The sequence below is a fragment of the Trachypithecus francoisi genome, unplaced genomic scaffold (assembly GCF_009764315.1).
Source record: "Trachypithecus francoisi isolate TF-2019V2 unplaced genomic scaffold, Tfra_2.0 Lachesis_group2, whole genome shotgun sequence".
Lineage (NCBI taxonomy): Eukaryota > Metazoa > Chordata > Mammalia > Primates > Cercopithecidae > Trachypithecus > Trachypithecus francoisi.
In genome coordinates this window covers 119,064,697-119,086,419 of record NW_022681465.1, presented here as the reverse complement: position 1 = coordinate 119,086,419, position 21,723 = coordinate 119,064,697, and the positions used below count along the sequence as shown (strand labels likewise).

Below are 21,723 nucleotides of genomic sequence, written 5' to 3'. Positions count from 1 at the left end.
GCCTGCAGGGACTGGCCGCGGCTCCACAGGCGCTGCCCGTCGCACACTAGGAGGCAGCACCGCGCCGAGGAACACGCAGCAGACGAGCAGCCAGCGTGTGTGTCCGGGGCGACTGCCCTCGCCTGCCGGCGTCCCCATAGGAAAAGTGGGGGCGAGGGCAGCTTCGCGGGATAGCTGCGGGAGGATTAAATGAACGAGTGCAGGTTCACCTTCTGGGCGCTGACAACGATCCGTGGGCTCTCGCGAAATGCCAAGTCGCCGTCCCCTTCGCGCCCACAAAAGTTCTGGGAGCCACGCGGCGTGGCGGGAGGGCTGCTAAGTCCATGAGCGGTCCCACCGAGCGGTCCCCGAAGCTTCTCCAAAGCCCAGCCCGCGGCTCGCGGCGCGTGGTGTGCGGGGACTACAGTTTCCAGAGTGCCCTGCGGCGACGGGCGGAGCCGGGGAGCGCCCGCAGCCAATTAGGGGGTCTCGGAGCTCTGCCGGGGAGCGGCAGGTGGAGCCCGGCCGCTGGGCGGGCGCGGGGACGGTCCCCCGGAACGGGTCCGAGGCTCTCGCAGGCAGGGCTGCGCCGGGCGGGGGCTGCGGGGCCGGCACAAGGGAGGCGGCCCCGGGGACCGGACAGGGCAGGGGCGGGGACGCCGCCGCCTGCGCGGTTCCGGGTGTTCCCGGCGCGGCGCTGCTCAGGGCACACTTGACCGGGGCCGGGCTGCAGGGAAGGGCGGGTCTGGGGAGAACCCCGAGAGCCGCGGCGCCCGCCAACTCCTCCTCCTCCTTCTCCTCGCGGCCGCCGAAGCCACAGCCCAAGCCCGAGCCCGAGCCCGAGCCCGAGCCCGAACCGGCGCCACCGCGCCCCCGGCCATGGCTTTTGCCAATTTCCGCCGCATCCTGCGCCTGTCTACCTTCGAGAAGAGAAAGTCCCGCGAATATGAGCACGTCCGCCGCGACCTGGACCCCAACGAGGTGTGGGAGATCGTGGGCGAGCTGGGCGACGGCGCCTTCGGCAAGGTTTACAAGGTGAGGGCGCTGAGGTGGGTGGCCGGACGCGCGTCGAGGGGCTCCGGAAGGAAGGGATGCCCGCCCCGGCCCCGGCCAGCCCGGCTCCGGCTCCGAGGGCTGCCTGGCTCTGAACTCGGGGTCTCTGGCCCTCAATGCCGGTGACTCTTGTTTTTTGCGGGGAACGGCACTCGGCCCGGCCGAGTCCCTGCGCTCTGAGCGCCCCCTCCGGGCACGGCTGCTGCCCCCACCTTAGCCCTGTTTCGGAGCACTTCCTGTGTGTGTCCTGCACTGCGCTCGGCGCCGCACGGGGAGACAAAGGGGCGCTGACAGGACCTCAGCATCCGAGAGGGCCACTCGAGGAACCTTCCAGGGACCTTCCGTAAAACGGCGATAGGGGCACACACTTTTTTTTTTTTTTTTTTTTTTTTAAGAGAGACCACACAGATGCTGTGGGAATATCGAGGCGATGTGGACCGAGAAACTCGGCTGCGCTTGGAAGGGTTGGGAGCTGGGGACACATCTGAAGATGAGCCAGAGACAGGGAAGTGGGGTGGGCGAGGGGTGGCCCCTGGAGTGAGAGGTGGGGCTTGGAAAGGTGGGTTGGGGCCGGGCAGAGGGGGAGGTCAGGATCTGGTGAATGCCGAGCCTCGGGGAACAGATTTGATTCCGTCGGTCTGAGTCACAGCTGGGGAGTCTCCCAGCCTGCAGTCACCTCTCCCCTAGAGGAAGACGCGGCAGAGAGCTTTTGTGGAGTGGGTGGGGCAGAGCTGATTTTTGTCTAGAGAAGTGTGGCAGCAGGACGTTAGTTTCTTTCTGCTCCTGAGAGCTAATTTTGAGGTGCTGAGTTGTTTAAGGGAGCGAACACCTACAGCTTGACTCCCCCCTTTCCCCTAAGAAAATTTTTACTGGAGACTCCTTCTTGTTAAATTGGCGTATACCTCCAGGAGACCACCTCTCTCCTAAGCCACTGTCCTCCTTGGGGCTCCTGTGGCTTGTAGGCCACTCTGACCCTAGGATTGCCCTTCTATGAGGCTGGACCACAGAGAAGGCTTCTCCAGCCTTCTCCTCTGACTTGAAAGTAGTCTCACCTAGTTATCAGGGTAATTCCTAGATGACCAGTGTTAGAATAGCATCATTTGGGAGCTTGTTAGAAGTGAACAATCTCAGGCCCAACCCAGACTGCTGAATTAGAGTCTGCATTTTAATAAGATCCCAGGTGATTCCTAAGCAAATAGGTTTGATAAGTACTGCCCTAGAGGCTTGGAGTGGTGGCAGTTTTTTCCTTTTTCTTCTTTTTTTTGAGACAGGGTTTCCCTCTGTTGCCCAGTCTGGAGTGCAGTGGCATGATTCGGTTCACTGCAACGTCTGCCTCCTGGTCTCAAGTGGTTCTCCTGCCTCAGCCTCCCGAGTAGCTAGGTCTACAGGTGCACACCACAACCCGGCTAATTTTTCTATTTTTTGTAGAGCTAGGTTTTCGCCACGTTGCCCAGGCTTGTCCTGAACTCCTGAGCTCATGAAGTCAGCTCGTTTCAGCCTCCCAAAGTGTTGGGATTACGGGCGTGAGTCACCCTGCCTGACCTGGAGCGGTGGCAATTTTGAGACCAACCAGGCCCACCTGGTGCCTCTTTTTTTTTTTCTTTGAGACGGTGTCTCACTCTCTTGCCCAAGCTGGAGTGCAGTGGTTCGATCTTGGCCCTCACTGCAATCTTCACTTCCCGGGTTCAAGTGATTCTCCTACCTCAGCCTCCCGAGTAGCTGGGATTACAGGCACACGCCACCACGCCTGGCTAATTTTTTTATTTTTAGTAGAGATGGGGTTTCACCATGTTGTCTAAGCTGGTCTCGAACTCCTGACCTCAAGTGATCCACCCGTGTTGACCTCCCAAAGTGCTGGGATTACAGGCGTGAGCCACTGAGCCTGGCCTGGTGCCTCTTTTGTTACCTTACCACCTCCTCTCTGAGCCCACACTTCCTGTTCGGGGTGGGGAGAGGTCTTGTGATCCGAGAGGCAGTGCTTTTGGACTGCCCGATTTGCTGACCTCCTTTGCCTGAGGGCCTTGCCCATATTTGAGGGCAGGTAGCGCACCCTCTCCTCAGCACATCTTTTCTTTATTCTCCTCAGAGCTGCATCTTCCTCCTAGTGGCACCGGAGAATGGTCCTCAGCCTTGCACTTCTCCCTGGACACTGCTATTGTCCTTGACTGTCTTAGAGCCTGCTCCTGCAGCTGTGCTCTGACTGCCGTGAGGGCAGCTGGACCCTTGGTCAGCTCACCACAGGACCCACTTTCTCCAGAAGGCTCAGTTGGTGTTTTTAGTGTATGCTTTTAAACATGGGTTTTTTGGCTGGGTGCGGTTGCTCACCCCTGTAATCCTAGCACGTTGGGAGGCCGAGGCGGGAGGATCACGAGTCAGGAGATTGAGACCATCCTGGCCAACATGGTGAAGCTCTGTCTCTACTAAAAATACAAAAATTAGCTGGGCTGGGCGCGGTGGCTCAGGCCTGTAATCCCAGCACTTTGGGAGGCCGAGACGGGCGGATCACGAGGTCAGAAGATCAAGACCATCCTGGCTAATACGGTGAAACCCCGTCTCTACTAAAAAATACAAAAAAAAAACTAGCTGGGCGAGGTGGTGGGCGCCTGTAGTCCCAGCTACACGGGAGGCTGAGGCAGGAGAATGGCCTAAACCTGGGAGGTGGAGCTTGCAGTGAGCTGAGATCCGGCCACTGTACTCCAGCCCAGGCGACAGAGCAAGACTCCGTCTCAAAAAAACAAAAAAAAAATTATCTGGGAATGGTGATACGTGCCTGTAATTCCAGCTACTCAGGAGGCTGAGGCAAGAGAATTGCTTGAACCCGGGAGGCGGAGGTTGCAGTGAGCCGAGATACCACCACTGCACTCCAGCCTGGCAACAGAGTGAGACTCCATCTCAAAAACAAAACAAAACAAACGTATGGGCTTTTTTTTTTCTCCGTTAGGGGCTTTCAATTGCATTCTTGTCCCATTCCCTGCAATGTATCCTGGCTTCACAGGGTTCATCTTCCTTTAAACTGAAATGCAGAACTTTGCTTTTTTTTTTTTTTTTTCTTTTTTTTTTTTTTGAGACGGAGTCTCGCTCTGTCGCCCGGGCTGGAGTGCAGTGGCTGGATCTCAGCTCACTGCAAGCTCCGCCTTCCGGGTTCACGCCATTCTCCTGCCTCAGCCTCCCGAGTAGCTGGGACTACAGGCGCCCGCCACGTCGCCCGGCTAGTTTTTTGTATTTTTTAGTAGAGACGGGGTTTCACCGTGTTAGCCAGGATGGTCTCGATCTCCTGACCTCGTGATCCGCCCGTCTCGGCCTCCCAAAGTGCTGGGATTACAGGCTTGAGCCACCGCGCCCGGCCAGAACTTTGCTTTTATGCTGGTAAGATTTCCCCTTGTCATTTTCAGTTGTGTTTCCTCCTGCTTTAGTCCCTAATAACTCCCCTGCTACTCTGAAAGTTTCATACAAGGGAGCTCATCCGATTCACAATCTGTACTGTCTCCTCTTGGTTCTCCAAAGCATGTGGAAAGTCAGTTTTTAAAAAAGTGACTCCAGGGCCAGGCGCTGTGGCTCACTCCTGTAATCCTAGCACTTCAGGTGGCCAAGGTGGGTGGATCACTTGAGGTTAGGAGTTTGAGACCAGCTGGGGCAACATGGCGAAACCCCATCTCTATTAAAAATGCAAAAATAAAAAATTAGCTGGGCGTGGTGGCACATGTCTATAATCCCAGCTACTTGGGAGGCTGAGGCAGGAGAATTGCTTGAACCCTTGAGGCAGAGGTTGCAGTGAGCTGAGATTGCGCCACTGCACTCAAACCTGGGGGACAGAGGGAGACTCCGTCTCAAAAACGACAACAAAAAGTGACTTTAATTCTCGAAGTTGTGAGCTGGCTCCACCATAGCCCTCTCCACCTACCTCTGAATCCACGATTTCTCTTAATTAAGGGAGAGCCAGACCAAGAGAGTGGTGTGATGGCTGATAGACCTAACAATCTATTCTGTTACCTACTTGGCCTTTGCATGCTCTGACGTAAGCCAACCCTGTATGCCCTGGTGCCCAGAGAAGAGAAGGGACTAGAACCCAGGGCTCTGGGCTTCAGTTGAACCTTTTTTCCTTAGTCACCAGCTAAGGAAGACCCATCCTGGATCAGAGATCCCGTCACCCAGGCTGCCTACTCAAGAGGTGCTGTTTACTCACCCCTCCTGCTTGAAGTCGAAGCAGGTATCGCTTTTACTTTTTTTTTTTTTTTTTTTTTTTGAGACGGCGGAGTCTTGCTCTGTCGCCCAGGCTGGAGTGCAGTGGCCAGATCTCAGCTCACTGCAAGCTCCGCGTCCCGGGTTTACGCCATTCTCCTGCCTCAGCCTCCCGAGTAGCTGGGACTACAGGCGCCCACCAACTCGCCCGGCTATTTTTTTTTTTTTGTATTTTTTTAGTAGAGACGGGGTTTCACCGTGTTAGCCAGGATGGTCTCGATCTCCTGACCTCGTGATCCGCCCGCCTCCACCTCCCAAAGTGCTGGGATTACAGGCTTGAGCCACTGCGCCCGGCCTGGTATCGCTTTTACTAAAGACCCTTGTAATCAAGGACCACGACTCCTACCTACTTGGTTGTTCCCTGGCCTGGTCACTGAAGTAACCCAAACCAAAAATTCCATCTTGGTTTTATGGCTGGAACCAGAGATTTCATTTTGGCACAACACCTGAGAAAGCAATTGGTAGGGCGCTGAGGAGGGACTGCCAGCAGCGCTGTTTTTCTTCTGACAGCCTAAGTGTTGAAGGCTTCCTGAGGTCTTTCTGGGCCTTGGAAGTCTGAATTTGTCAACAGTGTCAGGAGAGGACTTTCTGATTCCAGATTTCCTGATGAGTCTTCAAGTTAGCGGTCTCCAAGATATCAAACCTCTTTTTCCTCCTCTCCCTGATAAACCTTAATCTGTCTGCCTCAGGAGAAAAAGAGGGGAGGATAGGATTGATTTTGTGCAAAGTCAAGCTCATTCTCACCCAGTACCTGTGTGAATGCAAATGGTTTCAAAAGAAAACTATTCCTACAAATTGGTTTCAAAAGAAAACCATTCCTAGTTAATTACTAGAATACAAAGCAGACTGTAATCCCAGCACTTCTGGGAGGCCGAGGCTGGTGGATCACTTGATGTCAGGAGTTCAAGACCAACCTGGCCAACATGGTAAAACCCCATCTCTACTAAAAATACAAAAAATTAGCTGGGCGTGGTGGCACACGCCTGTAAACCTGTAATCCCAGCTACTCGGGAGGCTGGGGCAGGAGAATTGCTTGAATCTGGGAGGCAGAGGTTGCAGAGAGCAGAGATTGTGCCACTGGCACTCTAGCCTGGACAACAGAGTGAGACTCTGTCTCAAAAAACAAAACAAAACAAAACAAAAACCAAAGTAAAGTTTACAAGCTGTATGGTTTCAAAATTCTTATCACAGAAAATCTTCATTTTGAAGAGGAGGTGGAAAGGGTAAAAGGTGATAGGTTGAGTGGGAAGAGCTGATTTTAGCGGGGTGTGCTTGCTGTCATAGCAGTAGGCAGCACAGGTACTCATGCACCCGTTGTGGACAGGGAACACAGGTACTCAGTTAACAGGCTGAGACGATTTTTCTGCTTCTTTTTGTTTCTTTTTGGAGATAGTGTCTTAGTCTGTTGCAAGGATTGGAGTGCAGCGGCACCATCACTGCTCACTTCCGTCTCGAACTCCTGGGCTCAAGGGATCCTCCTGTCTTAGCCGCTAGAGTAGTTGGGACTACAGGCATGCGCCACCACACCTGGCTAGTTTTTAAATATTTTGTGGAGATGGGGTCTTGCTCTATTGTCCAGGTTGGTCTTGAACTCCTAGGCTCAAGTGATCCTCCTGCCTCAGCCATCCAAAGTGCTGGGATTATAGGTATGAGCCACTGAGCCTGGTATCCTTCCTAAAAATTGCTTTGTTGGCCGGGCATAGTGGCTCACGCCTATAATCCCAGCACTTTGGGAGGCTGAGGTGGGTGGGTCACAAGGTCAGCAGATTGAGACCATCTTGGCTAACACGGTGAAACCCCGTCTCTACTAAAATAGAAAAAATTAGCCGGGCGTGGTGGCGGGCGCCTGTAGTCCCAGCTACTCAGGAGGCTGAGGCAGGAGAATGGCATGAACCCAGGAGGCAGAGCTTGCAGTGAGCGGAGATTGCGCCGCTGCACTCCAGCCTGGGCAACAGAGCAAGACTCCATCTCAGAAAAAAAAAATACTGCTTTCCAGCCTGAGGAACATGACGAAACCCCATCTCCATGAAAAATACAAAAAATTGGCCGGGCACGGTGGCTCACACCTGTAATCTCTGCACTTTGGGAGGCCGAGGCAGGCAGATCACCTGAGGTCAGGAGTTCAAGACCAGCCTGGACAACATGGCGAAACCCCCTCTCTACTAAAAATACAAAAATCAGCCTGGCATGGTGGTGGGCGCCTGTAATCTCAGCTACTCCGGAGGCTGAGGCAAGAGAATCGCTTGAAATTGGAAGGTGGAGGTTGCAGTGAGCCAAGATCGTGCCACTGCACACCAGCCTGGGTGAAAGAGCGAAACTCTGTCTCAAAAAAAATTAGCTGGGCGTGGTGACATGCCCCTGTGGTCCCAGCTACGCAGGAGACTGAGGTGGGAGGATTACTTGAGCCTGGGAGGCAGAAGTTGCAGTGAGCCACTGTGCTCACGCCTGTGCACTCCAGCCTGGGCAACAGAATGAGACCCTGAGACCCTGTCTCAAAACAAAACAAAACAAAACTAGAAAATTGCTCTGGTTTTGATTTTTTGTTGTTTTTAAGTTTTTTTTTTTTTTTTTTTTTGAGACAGAGTCTTGCTCTGTCACCCAGGCTGGAGTACAGTGGTGCGATCTCAGCTCACTGCAACCTCCGCTTTCCGGGGTCAAGCAATTCTCCTGCCTCAGCCTCCCAAGTAGCTAGGATTACAGGTGCACACTACCACACCCGACTAATTTTTGTATTTTTAGTAGAAATGGGGTTTTACCATGCTGGCCAGGCTGGTGTTGAACTCCTGACCTTGTGATCCGCCCGCCTCAGAGTGCTGGGATTGCAGGCGTGAGCCACTGAGCCCGGCCTTTTTAAACTTTTAAAAGATGTATTATTTTGCAAAATTGGGAGTTTACCAAACAAATAGCAACAGTTAAACAGAAAAAAATTACCCTAGGTTCCGTCAATGTCTGTTGACATATTTCCTTCTAGACTTTTGATGTTGTGATAAATTTTTTTTCCTGCCTGATTCTAATCGTATGTATCAGTAGCATTTTATTTCTTTTTTTTTTTTTCTTTCTTTTTTTTTTTTTGTGAGACAGAGTCTGGCTGTGTCGCCCGGGCTGGAGTGCAGTGGCCGGATCTCAGCTCACTGTAAGCTCTGCCTCCCGGGTTTACGCCATTCTCCTGCCTCAGCCTCCCGAGTAGCTGGGACTACAGGCGCCTGCCACCTCGCCCGGCTAGTTTTTTGTATTTTTTTAGTAGAGACGGGGTTTCACCGTGTTAGCCAGGATGGTCTTGATCTCCTGACCTCGTGATCCGCCTGTCTCGGCCTCCCAAAGTGCTGGGATTACAGGCTTGAGCCACCGTGCCCGGCTTTTTTTTTCTTTTAGACAGAGTCTTGCTCTGTCACCCAGGCTGGAGTGCAATGGCGCGATCTTGACTTACTGCAACTTCCACCTCCTGAGGTGGGAGGATCACCTGAGGTCAGGAGTTTGAGACCAGCCTGGCCAACATGGCGAAACCCCCTCTCTACTAAAAATACAAAAATCAGCCTGGCATGGTGGTGGGTGCCTGTAATCTCAGCTACTCAGGGAGGGTGAGGCAGGAGAATCTCTTGTACCTGGGAGGTGGAGGTTGCAATGAGCCAAGACTGTGTCACTGTTCTCCAGCCTCAGTGACAGAGAGAGACTCTGTCTCAAAAAAAAAAAAAAAAGTAAAATAGATTAAATAATTGTATGCCAGGCACTGTGCTAGGTGCTTTACTTAATATGTAATAGAAGACAATTATGTCTTTGTAAAAATCACAGAGCTGTATAATATCATGCAGTAAAAACTAGAGGCCTTATGGGAAAAATGGGGTTGAGGGCACAGCACTCAAAAACTTCATCAGTGGCACCTTTTAAAAAAAGTTCAAAATCTCAAAACCAATAGTGCAGTTTTACGCAAGTTACACAGAGAAGAAATACACACATGCTGTGGTACATAGGCATTTTATCTGAAAAGAGATGCACCACGTGGGTGGACGTGGGTGCTGGGAAGGCAGCAGCGTAGGGCGCTGTGGAAGGAGGTGTGCGTGCAATCTGATGGCAGATGCACATGGGTGTGGCTTAGAGGTGGTTGATGGATGTCAGAGGTGTGTGCCTGTGTGTTTTGTGCATTCCTTCAACACCCGAGTCAGTGCAGTTTTCTGCATTCATCTATGGCTTTCACTTGCTGTTTCTGTATGTAACCAAACATGACCTTAGCATTATAGCAGAATCACTCCCTGGTATGTCGATGGTGTTGGAGCAAAGTTGGCAGGTTCAAAATAAGGGTTCTCACAGAGCTGACTGTATCTTGATGAACAGTTTTGTAGCGTTCTTGCTGTATTTTATTTTAGACAGTCTTACTCTGTCGCCCAGGCTGAGTGCAGTGGTGCAATCTCAGCTCACTGAAACCTCTGCTTCCTGGGTTCAAGTGATTCTCCTGCCTCAGCCTCCTGAGTAGCTGGGATTACAGGTGTGTGCCACCACGCCCGGCTAATTTTTTTTTGTATTTTTAGTAGAGACGGGGTTTCACCATGTCGGCCAGCCTGGTCTTGAACTCCTGACCTCAAGCGATCCGCTTGCCTCAGCCTCCCAAAGTGCTGGGATTACAGGCGTGAGCCACTGCACCTGGCTGTTGCTGTATTTTAATTTACTTTTTAGGCTATACTTTCTTGTTTTTTTTTTTTTGAGACGAAGTCTTGCTCTGTCACCCAGGCTGGAGTGCAGTGGCACGATCTCGGCTCACTGCAACCTCCACTTCCCAGGTTCAAGCACTTCTCCTGCACTGGCCTCCCAAGTAGCTGGGATTATAGGCGCCTGTCACCATGCCCGGCTAATTTTTGTATTTTTTAGTAGAGACGGGATTTTGCCATGTTGTCCAGGCTGGTCTTGAAGTCCTGACTTCTGGTGATCTGCCCACCTCGGCCTCCCAAAGTGTTGGGATTACAGGCGTGAGCCACCGCGCCTGGCCTAGGCTGGACTTTCAAAGGGAATTACTAGGTCAAAGCATATGCCTATTTGAGGGTGATTTTAAAAATAAAATGAGATAAATTAATACAGGTCCCCTTTGTCTCTTGCTATTGCTGAGGGCCAATCCCCAAGTCCTCTTAACACCTCAAGCGCGCAGGGGGCCTTGGCAGCTGCTACTCAGAACTTGGGTGCCTCTGCCGTGTGCTGGCTTTAGGAATGATGTGACATTCTGCCCTCCCTGCCTGGCTGAGAGGAAGCCCAGGTTAAGTGAGGTAGGAACCCTCCCAGGCCTTCTTGCCGGTCCTTGAGCCACAGCCTTCTCCTTTCACCTCCTCTCCTGCCTACTAGATGGAAAGCCTGGGTTTCCACTTCCTCTGGGGATGGGGAAGGTCTCAGTGCTCCCCTCCTCCTCCGGAAAGAGATCTGGCCCCAGGCAGTAACCTTGTTTCCGCTCAGCCAAGTATTTTTAAACCCAAGTCCATGCTATTGTGAGTGGGTTTCTGACTGGGGACTCAGCCCCCAATCCAAGGGGGTCTGAACTTCCTGTGGATGATGCCCTTCAAGGGGGCCGCATTCTGCGTGGGGCCGTGCCCGCAGCCCTGTGGGTCTGACTTTGCACTGGCCGTTCGGGGAATTTGTTTTGGCTGATGCGAAAGCAAGCGTGGGGAAGGGATCGGAACAAACAGATGGACCCGCCCGCCATCCAGGGCTCTCGCATGGCCTGGCCTCCCGAAGTTACCTAGACTAGGGGATTTCTCCAGAGGCTGTCACCCCACAGCCCCCAGAACAGCCTTGGGTGGTCGCTCCCAGGCCCCCTGCTGCTGAGGGTCGTGGAACAGGGTGGTGGTGAAGGGAAGAGATTTGGGGTTCAGTAGGATCTTGGTCCTAGTCCTGGTCCTGTTTGAACCCCAAATAGGCAACCACCTCCTCCTCTGAACCTGAGTCTTGTGTCTGCAAAATGGAGTTGGCCACAGGGCTGAGGGGAGTTGAGGAGGTGATGTGTTTAGCGTCTGATTCTCACCCAGGAAGGGCTCAGGAAATGACGATGAGCTGTTATGATTAATGCTCTTGGTGTCAGATGGAGAAGCTCCTGATCCGCCACTACAACTTTAGGGACAAGGCAGGGATACTTCAGTGTTTATAGCATAGCCCTCATACCAGCGCTTCCTCACCTGGCACTACTGGCATTTTGGGCGGGGTCATTCTTTGTTATGGAGCTGTCCTGTGCATTCTAGGGTGTTCACAGGATCCCTGGCTTCAACCCACTGGGTGCCAGAACGCCTCCTTGCAGTGTGGCAACTAGAAGTGTCCCCAGATGTTGCCACATGCTCCGTGGGGGAGGGAGGCATAATGGCTCCAGCTGAGAACCACTGCCTTGTACAGATGAGCGTTCCTTTATTCGGCCCGGCAGACAGTATTTGTTGACCTCCTCTGTCAGGTCTCTGAGTGTGCAATGAAAGAGTTGGGCCTTGCAGTCAGAGAAGCCAGGGTTTGCATCCTGGCTGTGCCATTTAGCCACTGTGTCCTTTCAGGCAAGTGGCTTGTCTCAGCCTCCCTCAGCTTCCCCATGAGTACAGTGGGGCTGAGTACACCTGCGGGAGCTGTTGTGAGACCTGCTCCAGTAGCTCACACAGCGGGTATCCAGTTGGCCACAGTAGGTGCTCAGGATAAGAAGGCGGCCTCCCTGGCCGGGCGCGGTGGCTCAAGCCTGTAATCCCAGCACTTTGGGAGGCCGAGACGGGTGGATCACGAGGTCAGGAGATCAAGACCATCCTGACTAACACGGTGAAACCCCTTCTCTACTAAAAATACAAAAACTAGCTGGGCGAGGTGGCGGGCGCCTGTAGTCCCAGCTACTCGGGAGGCTGAGGCAGGAGAATGGCGTAAACCCGGGAGGCGGAGCTTGCAGTGAGCTGAGATCAGGCCACTGCACTCCAGTCCGGGAGACAGAGCGAGACTACGCCTCAAAAAAAAAAAAAAAAAAAAAAAAAAAAAAAAAAGAAGGCGGCCTCCCCTGCTGCTTCCCTTGTGTCGTAGGGGAGGAGACAGGAACGTGCTGCCTGCGATGAGAGTTGTACAGGGCAGATAGGCAGCCAGCCGAGAGCGGGGAAGGTTCCACCTGGTACAGCAGGCGGGATGGTGATAAGGTGGAGAGAAGGAAGTCCAGGTCAGGAGAGAGGCTGGCCCATGAGGCCCGAGGTTGCTGACTGCTGGCCGTTGGGCCTGATGTGGCCTGAGGATGGGGCCACACAGTGTGGCCCCCACGGGGGTTGAACCAAATTTGACTTGATTGCCAGTATTTTTAAATGAAGAGATTTCACAGAAAATCCCAGATTTTTGTCTTCTCTGTGAGTATCAGATAATTTGATCCTGGGCTGGGCTCACACCTTTAATCCCAGCACTTTGGGAGGCCGAGGCAGGTGAATCACCTGAGGTCAGGAGTTCGAGACCAGCCCGGCAACATGGTGAACCCTCGTCTCTACTAAAATTATAAAAAATTATCTGGGCGTGGTGGCTCGTGCCTGTAGTCCCAGCTACTTGGGAGGCTGAGGCACAAGAATCACCTGAATCCTGGGAGGCAGAGGTTGCAGTGAGCTGAGAAAGCGTCATTGCACTCCAGCTCTGTTGCACTCTGGCAACAGAGAAAGACTCTGTCTCAAAAAAACAAAACAAAACAAAACAAAAACAGATAAGTTGGTCCCTTCTGCGTCTGGGCCAATGATGCTGTCCAAGGGAGCATTACACAGGCTATACAGGCAATGGCAGGTTTCCTAGTCACCTCATTCAAACCAGAGGAAAAATAGGGAAATGAATTTTAATGGTATATTTATCACTTCAGCATGTAGTAAAGCGGAATTAAAGCAATGTGTTATATTCTTTTTCATGAAGTCTTTGAAATCGGTGGGTGTTGTGCTTATGGCCCATCTCCATCTGCACCGGCCACATGCCAGGTGCTCGGTAGTGACATGTGACTAGTGACTACTGTGTTGGGCATGACAGATCTGACCTCTACTTTTGCCTCCTCAATCCCAGCGGTCATTGGATTTGGGAAGTGGGCATGGGCCAGGGCTGGGCCAGGTCAGCAATAGCATTTGGGGGCGTGGCTCATTCGGGCTGCTGTAACAAAGTACGGTAGGCTGAGTGGCTTGCCAACAATAAACATTCTATTTCTCCTAGCTTGGAGGCTGGGAAGTCCAAGATCAAGGCTCCCACAGAGTTGGTGTCTGATGAGGGCCTGCTCTGCTTCACAGATGGTGCCTTCTCGCTGTGACCTCACGTAGTAGGAGGGACAGCAGGAGAGCTAGCCTTCTAAGGTCTTTCTTTTTTTTTTTTTTTGAGACAGAGTCTCACTCCTTCGTCCAGGCTGGAGTGCAGTGGCATGACCTCGGCTCACTGCAACCTCCACCTCCTGGGTTCAAGTGATTCTTGTGCCTCAGCCTCCAGAGTAGCTGGGATCACAGGCATGCACCACCACATCTGGCTAATTTTTGTATTTTTAGTAGAGATGGCGTTTTACCATGTTGGCCAGTCTAGTTTCAAGCTCCTGGCTTCAAGATATCCACCCACCTCGGCCTCCCAAAGTGCTGGGATTACAGGCGTGAGCCACCACACCGGCCTCTGCGGTCTTTTTTTTTTTTTTTTTTTTTTTACAAGAACACTAATCTCATTAAGACCTAATCATTTCCCAAAAGGCCCCTCCTTCTAATGCTATCACCTTGGAGGTTGGGATTTCAACATAAGAATTTTGCAGGGACACAGAATCTCGGACCATAGCAGGGACCAAGTCAAGAGGGCTTTGAAGGCCAAGCCGATGAATTTAGACTTGGCAGTTTTGACCTCAAAAAATGTCCTGCCTGCCTTAAGTCCCCCAGAGCCTGACCAGGTCAGCCCATGTAACATTAGAGAGGGACTCTCTTTTGATGGGGGAGGAGGCCTTGACCAAAGAGGTGACACAATTGCAGGGTGCCAGAGCCAGGATCCCTGGCTGCTCAAGACTAAGGAGGTCCATGCTGAATGGAGGCTGAGCCAGAGTGGCCAGCCCTGCTGACTGAACCAGGCAGGTGTGGGAGGGAAGGCCAGAGCTATAGTTGGAACCCAAATCGGAGCCGAGGGAGTGTAGGTGACCAGCCTGAGAAGGGGATGTTTGTGAGACGGGAGGCATGGAAGAGTCTAGGGCATCTTAGTCAGGAGGTGGAAAGAGAGCAGAGAAGATGAGACAGGAAGGCAAGCTCGTGTCTGCTGGGGATCAGAGGTGGTCCGGGAACCTGGAGGAATTCCTGCAGTTCAAGCCTGGCTCTACCTCTTGCAGTCTGTGTGATGCTGAGGAATTTACTTATCTCTGCCTCAGTTTCTTAAGCTGTGAAATGGTGATGGTAATGGTACAATCGCATAGGGCTGTTGGAAGATGAAATGAGATAATCCATGGAAACCACTTAGTCTAGAACACTGGAAGATGTCACGTAAGTGTTAGCTTTAGATTGTTTATTGAGCACCTACTTGTGTGAGGCCCTGTGGGTTCCAAAGTGAAAAAGATAGATGAGTAGGGAGTTGACTTTTGCTCAGTTGCTACCTGTCCATCATTTATTCTTCTCTTATCCCCATGAAAGGCAGGGGAATATCCTCACTCTACACCTGATGAAGCAGAGGCCCAGAGCGGTACGGTGACTTACTCAGGGTCACACAGCTTTTTTATGGCAGGACTGGGACTTGCACCCAGATGTTTCTGGCCAGGAGTCTGTCTCTTTTCTCTTGTGGCACAGAGAGAAAGACAAACAGGTTTATTGGGCAGTCCATGGTCACTTCAATGCGGTGTCTGCTCTTGGCCTTGTGGTTTCTGTGCCCAGGAACATAACCCTTCTTTGCAAGCCTGCCTCAGCTGGATGGCGATGGATGGTGGCCTCTCATGCAGAGGAAGTGGTGAGGGGTGCAGGCAGGACTAGCACAGGAAGTGGCAGGGGAAAGGGGTGGGTGTCAGGGCGGGGAAGCCAAGTGCTCCTGGGGCCCCTCCTGGTGCCCTGGTGGGTGGGGCTGCTGGGACCGCAGCAGGCTGCAGTGCAGGGCGTCTCTGGGGCCTGTCAGCAGAGCAGGGAGGGCGGGTGCTGAAAGGCTTCCTTCTCCCTTCTCCTTCTCTCCACCACACTCACCTTCCACTTCACTCTTTCTCTTCCCCTTTCTCTCTGCTTCCCCTGTGATGCAGTTTTTCCCTTCTTCCCCCATAGCTTACCGATGTTTTCATACTGACAGACTATACTAGGGCTGGCACAGTGGGTCACTTCTGTAATCCTAATACTTTGAGTGGCTAGGAGTTCACGACCAGCCTGGGAAATGTAGGAAGACTCCATCTCTTCCAAAAAATTTTTAAACATTAGCCAGGTGTGGTGGCACCAACTGTAGTCTGGAGGCTGCTATTCTGGAGGCTGAGGCGGGAGGATCACTTGAGGCCAGGAGTTCAAGACTGCAGCAAGCTGTGATCACACCAGTGCACTCCAGTCTGGGTGACAGAGCAAGACCTGACTGAAAAACTGGTTGTCTGAAAGCAACAATAACAAGAAAAAACAGGCTATACCAGAGCCAGAATTAGACACCTAAGACTTGGGGAGAAGGATGGGGAAGAGGAGGGACTTGACCAGTACACGGATGACTGAAGAGGTAACTCCAGCCAGCCAGGGTCAGGTGGTGGAGGGTGGTGGAGGCCAGTGATGCCTCTGGGAGGAGCTGAGGGAAGTGCAGCTCCTTTCTGCTTCCGGACCGTTGCACTGGCGGTTCCCCTGCCTGCCACTCTACCTGTGACTGCACAGCTGCTCCTCCTCATTCTCCAGGTCTCAACTCAGATTCCTTCCTCAGAAAGGCCTGTCCCGACCACCCCTCCCTGACCATGGTGGCAGCTGCCTATAGATTTCCTTCAGGGCTATTGTAACAAACTGGGATTCTCTTGTGTGTTTCCTTGTTTATTTTCTGTCCCCTCCAACAGATGCGAAGTCCCTGAGGGTAAGGAATGATCTTTGTGTCCCCAGCATTTGGAACAGGGCCTGCGGAGGATAGATGTTCAGTTCATACCTGCTGAGCCGCAGGCGTGCGGTGGCTGATGCCTGTAATCCCAGCACTTGGGGAGGCCGAGGCGGGTGGGTCACCTGAGGTCAGGAGTTCGAGACCAGCCTAGCCAACATGGGGAAACCTCATCTCTACTAAAAATACAAAAATTAGCTGGGCATGGTGGTGGGTGCCTGTAATCCCAGCTACTCAGGAGGCTGAGGCAGGAGGATCACTTGAACCTGAAAGGCAGAAGTTTTAGTGAGCTGAGATTGTGCCATTGTACTCCAGCCTGGTCAACAAGGGCGAAACTCCGTCTCAAAAAAAATTAAACAACAATAACAAAAAATACCTGCTGAGCAAATGAAAGGATGAGTGAGTGAATGCTGGGCCCCGCTTAGTCCCTCTCCCTAGGCAGGCCCCGCTTAGTCCCTCTCCCTGGGCAGGCCCCACTTAGTCCCTCTCCCTGGGCAGGCCCCTCTTAGTCCCTCTCCCTGGGCAGGCCCCACTTAGTCCCTCTCCCTGGACAGGCCCGGCGTTGTAGTTACAATGTGGCTACACTCAGGAGGCCGCACTGTGGTTATGATGTAGCGCTGGAATCAATTCTGAGCTTCCTCCTAGCTTCCCTGCCTGTTTGCTCTGTGACTTTGGGCAAGTCACCTCGCCCCTCTGATCCTCAGCATCTTGAGCTGTGACATTTAAACCAAAACAGCACTTTGCCCGATTTTGTGAAGATTGATGCTTGTGGCCAGCCCTTACTGTCCTGCCTCGCACAGAAGATGTAAATGTGGCTGTTGTTACTGTGATTGTTACCATTTCTGTGGGGTGACTTAAGCTGATCGTCCTCTTCCTGGGGCTTCACAGAGGCAGATTCCCTTGAGGCCCTGAACCCCTCCCTGCGTGTTACACTGGAGGGTGCTTCTGGGTGGAGGCCTGTGAAGAGTTCTGGGATCAGCCTGAAGTTTGTTGCTTTCTCTCTGTTATGGAGATAAAAGAAGTCTGCATCCCAGCCTGGAGGCAGCACAGGGGTCTGGAGACGGCACAGGGGCCTGGGCATGAGCCACTGTGCCCGGCCGCCTCAGAAGCTTTTGACCTGGGGATGCCATTCATCTTATAAGTCACAGTTCAGCTGTTGGCCTTGCTGTGTAGCCCTGGCCAAGTGATGTCACCCCTCTGAACCTTGGTTTTCTTTTCTGCAAAATAGGGACGGTAGTGCCTCTCACAGTGGGACATAGGCATCTTTACACCTGCACCATCATGAGCCCAGTGCCAAGGACACACAGCCAGATGTGGCAGAACCGACCCAAGCCCAACATCACATCTGAATTCAATCTAGTGTTGGTGGAACACAGGGGTATAGCTTGGTCCTGCCATTTGGTGAGCATTTGACAACATGTAAATCAAGACTGAGGCTTTTGGAGGTGGCACCACGCGACCAGTGTGGCATGGCTACATGATAGGGAGCTGCTCAAATAGAGGTGGGTCCCGTCACTCAGTGGAACATTCTGCCACCCTTGGAGATGACGTTGGGGAACAGCGTTTTGTGCTGTGAAGGGCTGTTCATGCCATACTGTTTGCTTTTTTTTTTTGAGATGGAGTTTTGCTCTTGTTGCCTGGGCTGGAGTGCGATGGTGCCATCTCAGCTCACTGCAGCCTCCACTGCCCAGGTTCAAGCGATTCTCTTGCCTCAGCCTCCCGAGTTGCTGGGACTATAGGTGCATGCCACCATGCTCGGCTAATTTTGTATTTTTAGTAGAGACGGAGTTTCACCATGTTGGTCAGCCTGTCTCAAATTCCTAACCTCAGATGATCCACCTGCCTCGGCCTCCCAAAGTGCTGGGATTACAGGGGGATTACAGGTGTGAGCCACTGTGCCCAGCCATGCCATACTGTTAAGGGAAAGTAAGAATGACCAGTGTAGACAGTTTAATACCTATTTTGTAAAGTATGGAAGAATATGTTTGTGGCCAGAGCGATTATAATGAGTGAATATTTATAGACTTTCACTCTGGACCCAGCCTAGCCTAGCCTAGCCTAGCCTAGCCTATCCTAGCCTATCCTAGTCTAGTCTAGTCCAGTCCAGTCTATTCTATTCTATTCTATTCTGTTCTATTCATTTTGTTTTAAGACAAGAGTCTCACTCTGTCACTCAGGTTGGAGTGCAGTGATGTGATCTTGGTTTAATGCAGCCTCTCCCTCACAGGTCCAAGTGATTCTCCTGCCTCTGCCTCCTCAAGTAGCTGGGACTATAGGCGTGTGCCACCACGCCTGGCTAATTTTTGTATTTTTAGTAGCGACAGAGTTTCACTCTGTTGGCCAGACTGGTTTTGAATTTCTGACCTCAGGTGATCCACCTACCTCAGCCTCCCAAACTGCTGGGATGACACGTTTGAGCCACAACGCCCAGCCAAGGACCCAGCCTCTTCTAAGCGTCTTTCACATATGAACTCATTAAATACTCACAACAGCCTCTGGAGGAGGAGTGGTTACATCGTCATTAGATAAAGGTATAAAAGGCTGGGAAGTGAGGGCAAAGAAGTCCCCTCAGGGGCACACAGCTGGGAAGTGTTAGAGCTGGGATTGGGAAACAGTTCCAAGAATGTCACACCACAGATTACCAAAGGCGAGTCTATTTTGGATTATGAAAGGTTTTGATTTTCTTCTTTGTACCATTATATTTCTAAGATTGTTTTTAATGCACAGATGTTACTTTAGCACCACAAAGACTGTTGATGGAATAAACAGGCTGACCTTAACCTCTCTGAGGATTGATATTGTCTCTAAAACAGAGTTCATGAAAGGACATGAGCCCCAAAGTTGTGGTGAGGATTAAATGAGTGTCTTAAACACTGGCAGGCAGGGGCCATAGGTGGCCCTCCATAAAGTGCTTCCTTCCTCACTTCCTCCTCTCTTCTGTGGACCCCGGAGTACTCTCCCCTCTGCAACTCCGCATTGAGTATCGCTGTCCTCCTCTGGGTAGAGAGGAGCCTGGGAAAGGTGGGAGTGGTCTCCTGCAAGGAGGTAGAGCCCATGGGCACCTTTCACGCCTCCCTTATCAGTGATATGTGGGTTGGATTCCCCATTGTTTTTGGAGAGCTGAGATCTGAGGGCTCCCATATCCCCAGCCAAGTTGGACAGGTTGCTCCAGTTTTCAGCCAAGGCCAAGACTTGGTTTCTTTGGACCAATCCTGTTTGGGTTTCCGTTTTTTTATTTGCTGGTTCACAAGAACTTTTGCGGCTCAACATTTCCCTGAGCTGTGCCAGGGTGGCTGGCTGGCCAGGCTTCTCCTCCCTGAGGGAGACAGTGTTCAAGGCACGTCTTTGGAAGCCGTGTCCCTCTGCTTTTGGGCTTCATAATCTTTGCCATCCTTAAGTGTCACTTGTTCTGAAACTTGGCCGTCTCGTTTGTCATTGAGCTGAAACTTGGCATGGTGATGATTAATTGGGAAGTGGTTTCTCTCTGCTTGACAGAACTCAGCTGTGTACATCCTGGCCCAATTGAAGGCTTTGGCTCCGGCAAGGTAAAGAGGTGCCATCTTTCAAAACTGGAGAACAGCCAGAGATTCAGAAATAGAAATATGTTATGGAGAAAGTCGACTTCTTATCACTTTCCTTTCATCTCTTATGTGGAGGACCTCATTTCTCTCTGTTTGCAGGGAAGCATAAACACGGATTCTATTCATTCATTCATTAGTCGTTTAAGAATACACACTGAGTGTCTGCCGTGACCAGACAGAGTAGTAGATACATTGATGAACAAAATAAACGTGCTTTTAGGCTTTCAAAAACAAAAAATACACCGTTTCAAGAGAGAACAGTAACAACCAATAGTCAACTGGCTAACCCATAGTGGCTTATAAATTTTCCCATGCATCGCTGAAATTGTCTACATCTTTATCAGGATATGAAGGCCTGGTGTCCTGGCTTCCGCAAGCACACTTAGCTAGTAAGTAGTAGAGTTGGGACTTGAGCCTAGGTACTGTGCTGTTTCCACAAATTGCTCGATAGAAATTTGCTCATTTCTAAGTTTGCCAAGATGGGGACATCGGATGGAGTGGGGTCCGTTCCTGTAACAATAACTTTAATGGCTACAGGATTGAGAGAGACTGATGTTCATAGAACCCAGCAGGGGTGGGCTCAAGTGCCTTTTGGAAAGAAGGGAAGATGATAATTGTCTACTCCCTGGACATACATGTCATTCCTTTATCCCTCTCACACCCACCTAGTCTCATGTACCCATTCATGCCCCTGCCAACTCATTCTCCCATCCATCTGTCCATCCTTCCATTCATCTGCCCATCCACCCACCCTCCCATTCTTCTGCCCACCCATCCATGCACCCAACCTCTCATCCATTCGCCATCCCACTTAACTCATTTTCCCATCCATTCATTCCTCCAGCCCCTACCTCCCATCCATCCACTCCTCCATCTGCTTGTCTGCCCACCCATCTTCCCATTCACTCACACTCCCACTGTTCCATCTACCCACTGGCTCTTCTGTGCCAGGTTCTCTGGGGTAGACTGAGAGGAGTCAGGTGGGCTGAGCCTTTCAGAGATTACAGCCAGGTCAGAGAATCTGTGATGCAGATGCCCAGGGGACAGGGCAGTCTGCGATGAAAGCCTTAACAAGGTGCAAAGAAATTCTAGTGGGAGAGGTGGACTGGGGTTCTGGGGAAGATGTCGTGGGCTAGGCTGGGGTTGAGTTAGATTTTGCTGGCTGATTAAACGCAGGTAGGGAGGAGGCCTTCTCTGTGGAGGAGGGAGCATGAAGAGGGCCGGGAGGTAGGGAGCAGGCATGGGGCTGAGTGAGAGGGAGTGGCGGGACCCTGGGGAAGTGGGCAGGGGCAGGTCATGAGGGCTGTGAGTGCTGGGCCAGGGAGCTCGGGCATTAGCTTGTCAGCAGCAAGGAGCCCTTGAGGGTTCACCCTGGGTGTGTCTGGTTGAAGGCCACGGAGGGAAAGATGGGAAGGAGGGCTGTCACACTGAGCAGCTGGGTGGGAGACCCCTGGCATGATAACTTTGGTGGGCTGCTGAGGGGAGAGAGCACTGGGCAGAGAACCAGAGCTGAGCTCCAGGCCTGCCACTGCCTCCTAGCTGTGTGACCTGGGACAAGTCAGTTTCTCTGCCTGGGCCTCCCTTTTCTCTTCAATAAAAGGAGATGGTGGTACCTCTGTGTACTTCGTGTCCCTGTACTGGAGAAAGGCGAACTGCTCATTGCCCTGCAGCAAGAGACCATAAGAGGCTTTGGCAGGCCTTTTTCATCCTGAGCCCGCAAGGACCTGGGTCTCCCAAAGCCCAGGCCCATGGTACATAAGGCATAAGGCTTCCGTCCTCTGCTGGCTGATGCCTGCCAGCCAGGGGCCTTAGTGGGCTCTAAACTCAAGCCCATGTCAGCTGGCCACCCCGGCCCATGTCAGCTGGCCACCCTGGCTCTGTGTCTGCT

The 21,723-nt window shown here is 52.1% G+C and overlaps 1 protein-coding gene across 1 annotated transcript in view; it reads left to right on the top strand.

Moving 5' to 3' along the window:
- The first annotated feature begins 524 nt into the window (after positions 1–524).
- STK10 (serine/threonine kinase 10) overlaps positions 525–21,723 on the top strand; it is a 156,691-nt gene continuing 135,492 nt past the window's right edge. The window contains exon 1 of the mRNA XM_033180296.1: positions 525–1,014. Within this exon, the coding sequence (XP_033036187.1) occupies positions 859–1,014 (156 nt within the window). The 5' untranslated portion in view covers positions 525–858. The remainder of the gene's footprint in view (positions 1,015–21,723) is intronic.